The 12,440-nt window shown below is 36.6% G+C and overlaps 1 protein-coding gene across 15 annotated transcripts in view; it reads left to right on the top strand.

Annotated features, from left to right (window-relative positions):
- Positions 1 to 4,770: 4,770 nt before the first annotated feature.
- The window catches only part of CASK (calcium/calmodulin-dependent serine protein kinase (MAGUK family)), a 186,898-nt gene continuing 179,228 nt past the window's right edge, over positions 4,771 to 12,440 (top strand). For all 15 annotated transcript variants that reach the window (XM_014938109.1, XM_014938108.1, XM_014938104.1 and 12 more), the window contains exon 1: positions 4,771 to 4,790. In XM_014938109.1, coding sequence (XP_014793595.1) covers positions 4,786 to 4,790 — 5 coding nt within the window. In that variant the 5' untranslated portion in view covers positions 4,771 to 4,785. The remainder of the gene's footprint in view (positions 4,791 to 12,440) is intronic.

Here is a 12,440-nt window from a genome sequence, read left to right as displayed (position 1 = left end):
GTACATGCTGGGGGCTGACCAGCGGAAAGCATCTTTTCAGAAAAGGCCCTGTGATGGTCCTGGTGTACACCAAGTTGAATATGAGACAACAGTATGCCTTTGCAGCAAAGAAGGGCTGATGGTATCCTGGGCTGCCTTAGGAGGAGTGTTACTAAGCGAATGAGGGAGAAGAGAGGCAATGGGCACAAACTGAAACACATCAGGAAGCAATTAGGGATTTTTTATTGTGAGGATAACTGAGCACTGGGCACAGGTTACTCAGAGAGGCTGTGGAGTCTCCATCCTTGAGATATATAAAAACTGGTGGTCCTTGGCAGCTGCCTGTAGGTGACACTGCTTGAGCAGGGAGTGGTGGACCAGATAACCTCCAAAGGTTCTTTCTAACCTCAACCATTCTCTGATTCTTTATACATGATTTAGAGAAGTAGATGGTACTTCTCATGCTTTTGAAAGCTCTGTGGCAAGTTTCCTTAGCAGTCATCTGAAGACTTGAGTTTTTAATTGGATCAAGCTCAGGTTTTCATGTGACAGCTGCTTTTGATGTTTCTGGGTGGCGGGATGGCCTCTGATACTATATTAAATATCCTCTAGTTTATAAAAAAAGTGGGAATGGGATGCACTGTTCTATACACTCAGGTTTGCTGTGATCAGAAATATGTTGAAAATCTGGCTGTAAAATACCTTTAAGTTTGTCATCTTAAGTTGGATCTTCCATTTAGTACTGGGAGTTATCAGACAGCATTCCAGACCTCATATCCTTCTAAACCTTGGGGCACACACAGCTTCCAAAACATTTGGAACAATTTCTTATGATGCCTCAATTCCTAATTGCTACCTCTTTCACTATGGGTATATGACAGTCCTTTCTCCCACAGCGTGGTGCTATTGTGTTTAGCTCTTGTAAAGCTAGCAACAGAACTGAAATAAATCATTCTTAAAAAGGGTATAGGATAATAGCGCTACAGCTAAAAAGGATCCTAATATTTTTCCCCTTCTGAACACCACATTCCACTTATGTTTGTTATAATAGAAGCTGTGAGCATGGGCAAGGCTTTCATGGAGTTAGGTGCTAGTAAACCTAATTATTGTTGAAGTTTTAGTGGCTTCGCAGCCTCCTCATTTTGCATTGTATACAGAAGCAAGAAGTGGAATGTTTGTTGAAGGTAGTCTTTCACTGCATCTGTCACAGAAACCTGAATGAATATGCATGTTCCTCATAGATTTTTTTATATGGACTTCTACAGAGAACAGTAACAGTAGGTGAAACACCTGGGGTACAAGGTAGTTCTTTTTTCCACTTCAGTCTCCACTAAGTTAATGTAGACGTTTGACTAGGTTGTTGGGCCACTTTTACTAAACCAGAAGTGAATATCCTTCAGCACAGGAGTGGAAAAAAATGAGCTTAACTTAAAACCGTTATTTAATTTTGTTTAATTGAAAAGTTGATTTTCCCCTTGCCTCCCCTTCGAATGATTGTGGAATTTAAACACAGATGTTAAACCAGTGGGATGTTGTACTAAGATAGACCTCACATTGAAAGTGAGATGTAGTAAACTCAGCTCATCATTAATTGTTTTGTTTCCTGTAACAAAATGTGCCCAGCTGCTTGCGGTTCAAAAATAATTTTCAGTTCTGCTTGTTCTGTTTTTCTTTTTCTTTTTTTTTTTTTTTTCTTAATTGTAAATCAAGAATTTGTGTTTCCTGAGAGGAAGTTGCTTCTTAAGACTTTGATTTACACTAATGTGGCCATAAGTGATTCTAACAGAGCTTGCTTTGATTTTTTTTTTTTTTGTCTGCGCTCTTCAAGTATCATCCTTTTTACCCCGTTGCACACACTGAGTTCAGATTCTTTTCTTTTTTTTTCTTTTTTAAACATGTTTTCATCATATTCTTCTCTTCTGAGTTGCATCTTTCTGCCTGCAATGACATCGGTGCAGCAGTAGTGCTTACTCTTCTCTGTTTTAGCCACGTGGGTCTGTGATTTTTAAGCTTCTCTCCTGTTACTGAGACCCAGTGCCAAAGACCAAAATTAGCTTATTTAAATCCAGTTACAAAAACGTATTAGTTCTTGAATTTGGCTTGCTGATTTAGTATGCATATACAGGCTTTTGCTTGAAGGTGATGTAATGAATGGCTTGTTTGCTGGGATTGTTTGGTTGAATTCATGACATCCTAATGTACTCTGTAGTTATTAAAGGTGTGAAGGGCTTTCAAGAGTAGTGTTGGTAGCAAACTTAATTGGGTGTTGCTTAAGCTTTAAAATGTTTTGAAGAAACTGAGGCTTATGCAGTTATTTTTAAGTTATTGCATCTTAAATAAACAAATCTTCAAATAACTGTTAAATAGGCTAATAAGACTTATCTGGCCTTCACCATGTTTATGCTATAAATAGATCTAAAGCCAGTCCCTGGCAGCAGGCTGCTTAACAGGCTTCTGTGTGGCTTTACAGCTAGAACTGTGTATGTCTGGGAGATCCACCTGGTGAGTAAGCTCACTTTTTAAATGGACCTTTTTTTCAGTGGTGAAAGTGAATAAGAAAAGAAGTAAAATTTATAGTCATGGGGAAAGAGGGAGGGGGCTGGATCCACCTAGTGATTGTAGCTCTTCTAAAATCTTTAAGAGTTAACAGCATGCCTGTGCTACCTCAGTAATTAGATAATAAATTGATCATCAAATACCTAAGGAGTATTCAGTTTTTCTCTAAGTATACCACACTTAACACATCACAATTGGTATAATTTCCTCAGTGGCTGAAAAAGACGTAAGTAAAATTTTGACACGTAAAAGAGTGTAAAAGATCACCTGCTCCAAAATTGCTACTCAGGAAGAGTAAGCAGAAAATACTCTTCCCTTAGTGAAATTATACTCGAGCATGGGTCCCAATTTAGGGCACAAATAAGGTAATCGGAAAGAATGTCCTCAAAATTTGCTACACTGGAAGGGGAGACCAGAGATCACCTGGACTGTTTTAGATACCTAATTTAATTTTTTAGAGAAGTATTAAGGTAATGGGGGAGAGAGGAGATTGAAGTAATTTTCTTACTGAGAGAGAGAATTTAAAAATCTTTTCAGGAGAGCATGATGCTGTTTCATTTAAGTGAGGCATTTGATGAATAATTACGTCTGTATGTTAGTGTATTGTAGTGTAATTAGTGTATGTTTGGATTAATTTCTGAATCTGCTTAAAATGAATATACATACATAGAAGTGGCTGAAGTGCATCAAAATTTTTCTCTAATGTGCATTATCCGTAAAAACAAAACCCCAAGATAAGTATTTGAGATTATATACTCTACACTGTAGATGTTTTATACAAAGCAGCATGTCTTGTTTTCTGTACAGAGAGTACAGTGACAAGTGGAGGGAGGAATTTCATGAGAGACAAAACAGCTTCTTGATTAACAATGCCAAGATTTCTGTTTAACGGCCAGTAGTATTGAAACCTGTCAGTTATATGCTGTCGGGAAACTGATTTTGCTTTGTACATAATGCTGAAATTAGTTGTAGTAGCCACTTGCTTAGAAGTATTGATTGCTTAGGACGTTAGGCATGTTTCTGACTTCCAACCCAGTCACACAGAACTTTAATTCTAAAGCAAAATTACTGAAACTAGCAGCTTGGAGACTAATACTATCTTGTTATGTTTGTGAGCTGAAAAGTAGTAAGGCAGCAAATAACAATTTGGGTAAAGCAGAGGATTTTTTTATCTGTGTTCCTTTTTGCAGAGTGTTATTGATGCATGCATGCATTTCCGCTGAACATAATTTGTTTGGGGTTTAAGGAGATGACTATAGCCTTAATGCCAGCCATGATATAGAAAATTATATTATTTTGTAGCAAAACTGTTTTGTAACATAATCGTGGTAAAGACTTTTAATATTGGTAGATAAAGACAATTAATTTCATGAGCACATTCCCCTCTCCCAATCCTGAAAAGTACTGCTTTTGTAAATACAGAGGGAATAAAGAAATTAGTTTCACTGATAAATGGAGAATGTATTATTTGGGCATTTTTCTTAGAACTTTAATTTTCTTTTAGTGTAAGTGTAATAAAAAAGATACCAATTTTTCAGGCTTGGCTCTAAATTGATATCACCATGCACTGTATTCTACAGTTGCGTTCTGTAGTTTGTATTCTGTGTGCATGTAAATAAAATTTACATGATATCTTATAGTGTCTTTTTGAAAAATGTCTAGTACAAATTTGTCAGAAGGTTCATCTTAGAACATTATGGAGAAAAATAAATGTTTGTCATTGCTTTCTTGTATTGCGTTGGGAACTCCATGTACTTAAAATTAAACCATGTTAGATTTTTTGTGAGGCTTGAACTTTTCTAAGAAACATAGGACTGTATGTTGTTTGCTTTCCGTTTCCCTAAACTGATTTATTTTACCATACACATTTTATGATCAATGTGATCTGTGTATGAAATACAAATGTAAGATGTATTAGTGACAGGAGCATCTCTAGCAGAGGCAAGCACGTATTATAATTAATCAGGTTCTATTGTTTTGGAAATGGTGTGACTTATCGATACAGGCAATGTTTAAACATAAAGTAATGCTTTATAGCACAGTGCTTGAAACAGTAATTTAGTGGTTTCGTTTCTTTTGTTTAAGGTTCTCTAAACCCAAGGTTGTGGCCTGAGCACATGCAACTTATGAATGACCAGACCGTTTTCAATTAAGTGAAAACAGAAATGAAATAGTTTCCAGTTCAGCTTCCAGTGAGCAGTGATTCTTTAATATAAAACAACAGTGCTACTGTTTTTGATTGCAAGCACAATGGTGTAAGTTAGACACAACGACAACTTGCTTGACAACTTGCTTGAGTTTTTCTTCTTTTTGACTTTACCTGTAGCTGCTTTGCTTATATTCCTTATGGATCTGTTAATCTTTCTGTTCAAAACTGAAAACTAATTTAAGATACTATGTAAAAGTAGATGTGAATACGTTCCAAACATATAGACTTTGTTAGATTTGATGATCTTAAAGCTCTTTTCCAACCTAAATGATTCTATGATTCTATAAATGGCTAACAGTCATTAAAGTGCCTGTGGAATTTCTGTATGTTTTCCAGGTAACTATTGTGTGCTGTAAAAATTGCTGTGCTGCTACTGTGAATTATAATAAGCTGATCTCCATACATCTTCTCCAACAGCTAAAATAAATCTTAAAGTAGTACTGCAATGCTTTTCTAAAAGCACAATTAAAGGTGCTTTTTATAATACTCCTGTGCATGAACTGTGACCTGGATGTTCATCTGTTTAAACACAATTAAACAAATAAAACCAACAAAAAACCCAAACCCAACAAACCAGCCCCACAACAAAACAAAACAAAACCCCACAAACACACACAGTCCCTCCTCAAATAATACACTTTTTGTGTTGAAGAGCCGTGTTCCATATGTACCGAAGGTCTACAGTGGTTCAAGTAATAACATTAAATGAATAGGGTGACCATAAGGAGTATTTGCAGAACTTTGTTCTATGTCTTTACTTTTAAATGTGTCTCAAATTAAACTACTTTGCTCTGTAGGGGGCTTTATTTTGTCGTGGCTGTTAAGAGTAGCATCTTATTTTCTGTGTGAGATAAACAGACTATGGTTATCTAAACTCTTTTGTAACAATGTATAGCTTTTCTAGGATGCCCATGTCGCTGACAGGTGGTTAAAACTCGACCAGAGGAGAGAGTGCTCTGTTTCGTGTCATTTGATGTAATCATTCCATTCTATGACATTTTGGGAGTTAATGAGAGCTACTTAATTCTGTTTTTGAGACAAAACTATTGGTTGCCTTTAATTTTTACTAGTTGGAACAAGTGTTTTGGCCTTAGACTTTGTGTGTGTTTTGGGAATTTAATATTGTTAGAATAACTGCTTGTTCATGCTATTATATTCTAACAAAATTGGAATGCAATCAGTAAAATGCATGTTGTTATGGGATTAAAGTTACATTAAACTCTACTGTCAGAACTCATTAGAGGAAGTATTGTCTGAATGCTTTTTTAAACCTGTGTGAGTAGGACTTACATAACTTCTTTCTACAAACATTATTCTTTCATAGCTGTTATGGTCTAAGCATATTATGCTATTGCTTAATTTCTTCGATATTGGTAACAGTAAGGCTATCAGTCAGATAAACAGTAAGACTATAATTCAGATATAAAGATATTTAGTAGATTTCACCATTTCTGGATTATAGCTTACTTTATTCCTGCAGTTAAAATACTTCGGGTAAATTGAATTACCCCTTGTTTAAATAGAATTCCCTATTGTCTTTTCCAAATACATAAAAGTAAATATAAAGTATCTCAAGGTTATTTGGAGATAACTTAGGGTTGACATTTTTACTATAAAAAATTCTTTCAATGACTTGCATAATTTTTACTAAAAACTGTACCCTGCTGATGCTTGTACTTATGAATAAGTTGAGAAATATTATATCAAATATATAAGCAAAGTTGCCTTATTGGTTTTTATTAGCAAAACAGGACTGTGTTTTAAATTTCCAACATTCTACATTACTGTGTTACTATATTAGCTGTACATACCTCTGCAGTTTAAAGCTGATCAAGCAGTACCTGGGTTTGGTTCTGAGCACTGGTAACAGTAGGTTGCTGTTTGCTTTGAAGTCTGACCCTTCTAACTGAAGAACAGAGTGACTTGTATACTGAATTTATTGGTTTTGTGGAATGTATTTAAGTTACTTCCTAGCTGAAATGTCTCCTCTGCTGGTAGCAGAGTCTTACAGATCCTGAGGGAGTTGGGGAGAAGCAGGTGAAGTCTGTAACACGAGTAGCACTGTCTGGGACCAAAACTTCTATGAACTTCTGTAGTGTACAGCTAAACAAATTCCACTAACTTTTTTAAGTGTCATTTTTTGGAGACTCCTTTCTGTATTGGTTACCAACATAGTACCATTATTAACCAACAGTGAGAATGTGAGCCAGTAAAAGAGGTTATCTTAAAATACCTATTTTCTAACACTGATACAGTGAATGCAGAGAGATTTCATACAAATTGCATGCATCTTGCCCTCTAGGTGGTCCAACTGTATATATTATGCTTTAGGGCATATACCTGTGATCCTAAAAAAATACCCAGCATATAACTCCAAATATAAAATCCAAAGGTTTAAATTCCATAGTTGTTAACTCTCTCCATGGCTTAGTTTTTGATTGCTCCCACTGCCTCTCTCCAAAAAATACTTCTGTAGAGCTGGTTGGCTGTGAGCAATGCAGATGTGAATCAGGTGGTGTTGCTTGGCCTAGAGTCCAGGAATGGGTCTTTGGTTGTCTCTTATTTGGCTGTTCAGTACTTCAAAGGTCAATTTCTATCTTCTTACATTTGAAGTTGTATGAAATTGTACAAAATTATTTGCTGAAATTACCACTTTCATTATTGCTTGCAATTACAAATGTAGCATTCCAGACAGTATAGCAGATTATCCATAATAAGTTCAGCATGGGTATTTTAAATATTGTTTTCCCAAATCATCTGAACTCCAGCTTGGTGTGATTACAGAGGGAGGAGGTGGGGAGGCTAACAGAATTAATTAAAAAAAAATCAAAATCAAAAAGCATAAAATAGCAAGAATTAAGTACATGTACAAATGTTGGAGTACAGAAAACCAGATATGATCTCTTGAGGTGAAATAACAGTGGCAATGTGAAAAAGAACATAACAGTATTTCTGCCCATAGATTACATGGTGCATCTCTTGACACAATATCTTTAGAAGATTGCTGCAAAAACACATAAATGTTAAAGTTAATTTAGTGTTCCCATTGTGAATTCTATGGAAAAAGAGAAAATCAAGAGATGAATTAGGTGATGTAAATAAATTTGAGACAGAGCATGTTGAACTCTCCAATCAGTTATATTAATTTCACTGAATTTCACTGAATTTTTAGAGTTGGAAGGGACCATAGAGATCATCTAGTCCAACTCCCCTGCTAAAGCAGGATTGCCTAGAGCTTGTCAGAGCATGTTACTCAGGACTGCATCCAGGTGGGGCTTGAAAATCTCCAAGGAAGGGGACTCCTCAACCTTCCTGGGCAGCCTGTTCCAGGGCTCTGTCACCCTTAATATGAAGAAGTTTTTTCTCATATTTGAGTGGAACCTCTTATGTTCCAATTAATTAATTCTTCAAAGGAAACTATAACATTTTTATTACTCGTTAAAATTTTTCATTTGTCTGATATCTTTTCTGGGTGTTTTTTTTGTTGTTGGTGGTGTTGGTTTTTTTTCCCAGTTGTCTGCCTCACGGTAGTAGGACAGTGTTTACAAGTCATATCGACATATATCATAACGGTGTTTGAGAGAAGAGAATGACTCTTCTCAAGGGTTTTATCAGAAATGTGTAAGCCATACTATTTCTCTGGACTTTGTCAAAACATTTTTTAACACCCAAGAATTTACCAGTCTAATACATGAAAATTATACAGTTTTTTCAAGAACAAATGTACAAGAAAGATACAAGACTGGAAATCCCTTTCTGTTTGCAGTGTAGGTTGTTTTACGATAAGGTATATTTTTACATATTTCCAATGTGAGTTTTCAATTTCTTTGTAACAGAAAAATATTTTTTAAATCAGGAGACCTGTAAATCAGGAGACCAGGTGCGACTCTTGTTCTTGTTTTATTTCACATCATGAGTGCTCTCTTGAATTAAGGCTCTTGATTGTCCAATATGAATATGCTTTGCTGCATTTTACATTGTTGAGTGATCTCAGAGTGTGTGAAATGAATTATTTTTGAATGAAACTAAACTGACTAATGCGCTCTGGAGGTGAACGTAATGCTCTCCAACTACTAATGGGTATTTAATCAATCAGACTAGAGCTAGTTCAGAGCAAAATCCCTGAAAACACTTTTTGTATGAACTTTTGGATTCTCAATACTCTTTCACTCTACCAGTCCATTCCTATCGCACTACACCTCTTGCTACTGTAGACTTGTGCTCTGGTACATAATTTTAAGTGTGTTTTTGACAGGAGAGATGTTGAAGAATGTTCATCTTTAGCTGTCCAAGTGAATTGAGAAATGGTTTTATTTCTTAGGTTGTCTTTCTTTTCAGATATATACGGTACCCAACTTCCATTACAAATTGATTTACTGAACTTTTTAAGAGCACATGAATTGCAATGGTAATAAAGTATGAGGGATGTTGGGATGGGTCGTGGTTGTATTGCTTTAGGTATTTGACTACTACCATTTAAAGGTAGGGAGCTATGGCTACTCTGAAGGGGGTGGGAAAGGGTAGGGATACCAGTTTCTTCCAGAATTACCTTCACCATAGCTCTGCTTTCCAAAGAGGGCAAGCACGTGCTTTTGACTTGGTTAGCTTGGACTGATTTAACCTCATTACATTTTGGTCATATCTCAAACCAGAAAAACAAAGGCAAAAGTTTCATTACTAATGCTCTATATAAATAGAGTTTGCCCTTCACTTAAAAACAAACTTGTGTATTGTCTTGCATTGCCAGAGTGTGGTTTCTTATTGAAGTGAAACTGTTGTGTGGGGTGTGTCTGCTTTGGAAGGGGCCTTCAGCATCTAGGCTGTGCTCTGGGTCCTCTGCATGGCAGTGGGCAGGTTGAAGGCCTGTGCTGCTCTCTGGATTAGCTGCTTCTAACTTCTGAAATCATAGAATCATAGAATCATCTAGGTTGGAAGAGACCCTTGGGATCATCGAGTCCAACCATCTACCCTACTCTACAAAGTCCTCCCCTACACCATGTCCCTTAGCACTGCATCTAAATGGCCCTTAAACACAGCCAGGGATGGTGACTCCACCACCTCCCTGGGCAGCCTGTTCCAATGCCGTATTACTCTTTCGGTGAAAAATTCTTTCCTGATGTTCAATCTAAACCTACCCTGTTGGAGCTTGAAGCCATTCCCTCTCGTTCAGTCACTAATTACCTGTGAGAAGAGACCAGCAATGTACTGTGTGAGGTAGAGACTGACGGCTTTTGAGCCAAAGTAAACCAGGATAGCCAACTGGTGTGCTGAAGGCTGGGTTCGATGGTGAAGACAGGATTATTTGGCCCTGAGAAACACTGACAAAGGATGGTCCATCCCAAAATCAGGGATATAGTTGGTGGATTATGGCTGAGTCTAGTGGTAGTTACTGGCTCAGCTGAGTGTCTTGTACTTTTGGTTTATCATTCACTGCCTGGGATGGGATTATCATACCCAACTGGGAATCTTGACAGATCATAGAATCATAGAATGGTTTGGGTTGGAAGGGACCTTATGGTTAGGACCAGTATGGTAACTAAATTACATTAAAGCATCTATTAAAATGTTTATACAATCTTTTAATAAGTTTGTGTCCTGTTTGTTATTTGATGCATTGAGGGCAGGAAATACACTTTCAAATAAAATGAAAACATTTGCGATCTGTGTTTTAGTGCAAAGTAGCAGTCTGAACTCTAACATGTACAAAATTGTTAAATAATACACCTCAGAGTGTATTTTTTAGTCTTGATAAATATCACAGTACCAAGTCATGCATAAGTGTTACATTTTCAGTTTTGCTAATTACATATCCAAGAATTATCTTTTTGTTTGGATTTCTGGATAACTAATTGGCTAAATATGCTTTGGTCATAAATTATTTTATTGATATTTAAGCTGTGTTTACTAAAATTCTTAACAGTGCTTGCAAAGGCCGCTTGTCAGTGGCAGAAGAGAGATGGTTGTTGAGGCAAGGATGTGATAAAAGCTGCAGATACAGGCAGAATGTGGGACTTACATTTCAAAAACTCTTTTAAAAAACCAAACTTGTTTGTGAAAATAAATTTCTTACAGCTAATCTAGTTCAGTGCTTGTGTCTTAAAGCACCAGAAGCAACATAGAACTGATTGATGTTCTCCAGAGAGGAACTGGATACCCTGCAGGTGTTAATCTTGGTTGAACTTGTTGATAATTGTTTGAACTGTGAAGTTTTGCAAATTCATCAGGGTTTTTTTTAACCCTGGTGTTTGGCAGAGTTATAAATACAAGTGCAGCAGAGGCAGTTAGTGAGGAAGGAGAATAGTTATGTGCTAGAGTATTTGACTTCCGTGGCCAGCTTCAATCTCTCAACTTGTTCCTACCTAAGGGAGATGTCTGTTGCAGTACTTGGGTAGAGTACTGCGGTGAAGGGCTGTCAAACCTACTGTATAGGCAGACATTCAGTATTTGCAGTGTTCGATTAGAAATGTCCATTCTGTTTTTGGCAGGAGAATGGGTTGTAGAAGGGGATTAGAGGCCCCTGACAGCTATTAGACTGCTGTTCCTACAGTCTGTCCAATGCATAACCTGTGCTTTGGTGGCTCTTGGGAAGGAAAGTTGCTGAGGAAGCAGCCAGTCTTGAAAGACTTCTTTTCAGACAGAGTATGAATGGTTTTGTGCCTTATATTGAATTGTGAAGACTATTTAATCTACACTATTTTTGAAGACTATTTAATCTACAATCACAGTTGTAATGTTTTACGACTTTGGTGTCACCTATGTTGATCTTAAGGTGCAAAGAAGGATGCTATGTGTAAGGCAAGCAGTAGCTTAAAATTGAAAATCATGCATTTCCAGGAACTGAAGCTGATAACCTGTGACTAATTTTTTTCCAATTTTCACTTTTTTTGAGTGTTTAGCTTTTATAGAGAACTTATTTGTTACGTCACAAATATGTAGATTGTATGGGAAAAACAGTATACTGAAACTGTAGCTCTTGCTAATAGGAAGTGCCTCCATTAATAAGGCAACATTAGTCGATTACCAAAGGAGCTTTTTCTAAAGGTTCCTACAGAATATGGTAGTTTTGGGTCCTGCAAGCTGGATAACAGAAGAACTGTCGTGGTTCTGTCAATCTTCAAGAAGACACAGAAGAGAAGAGCTTTAAGCGTTTGCTACGAAGTTCTCCTAATATGAATGAGGTCTGAGCAGATTCTAATCTGTTGCTGTATAGGCAGCTTTATTTGTTTTCATAGCTTTCAACGTAACTTTTGCCAACAGTAGAAGAGTAGAACACACTGATAAAAGAATAATCTTCCATTTGTATTTTCTCTTTATCGGAAAATTTGTGATGTGATATGGTTCTTTCCCAAGTGTACACGAAAGTACAGGAGCTAGCTTTTTCTTTGTTGGTATCACAGGACTGTTTAAATTCCAAATTAAAAACTCATTAAACTGCTGTTTTCTTCCTCCGAAGTGGTGTTATTTGCTCTCAAGAGAGAATTGGAAACTTTATTTAGTCAGATTATTATGTGGCTTTTAAAATATTCGGTTTTTTTTGGAGAAATTAAAAAAAAGGGGGGGATTCTTCTTTATAATATTGGTAGATGGCAAGCTTCTGTAGCTCTACATTTCACTCACACCTCCTGAAGAATCGAGAGGTGAAGGAGCAATATCCCCTGTAATTTTCTTCTTCAACTGATATCAAGGATTTACCTGG

The sequence above is a fragment of the Calidris pugnax genome, unplaced genomic scaffold (genome assembly GCF_001431845.1).
Source record: "Calidris pugnax isolate Ruff unplaced genomic scaffold, ASM143184v1 scaffold25, whole genome shotgun sequence".
In the NCBI taxonomy this organism is placed as follows: Eukaryota; Metazoa; Chordata; class Aves; order Charadriiformes; family Scolopacidae; genus Calidris; species Calidris pugnax.
This window is presented reverse-complemented; position numbering and strand designations above follow the sequence as displayed.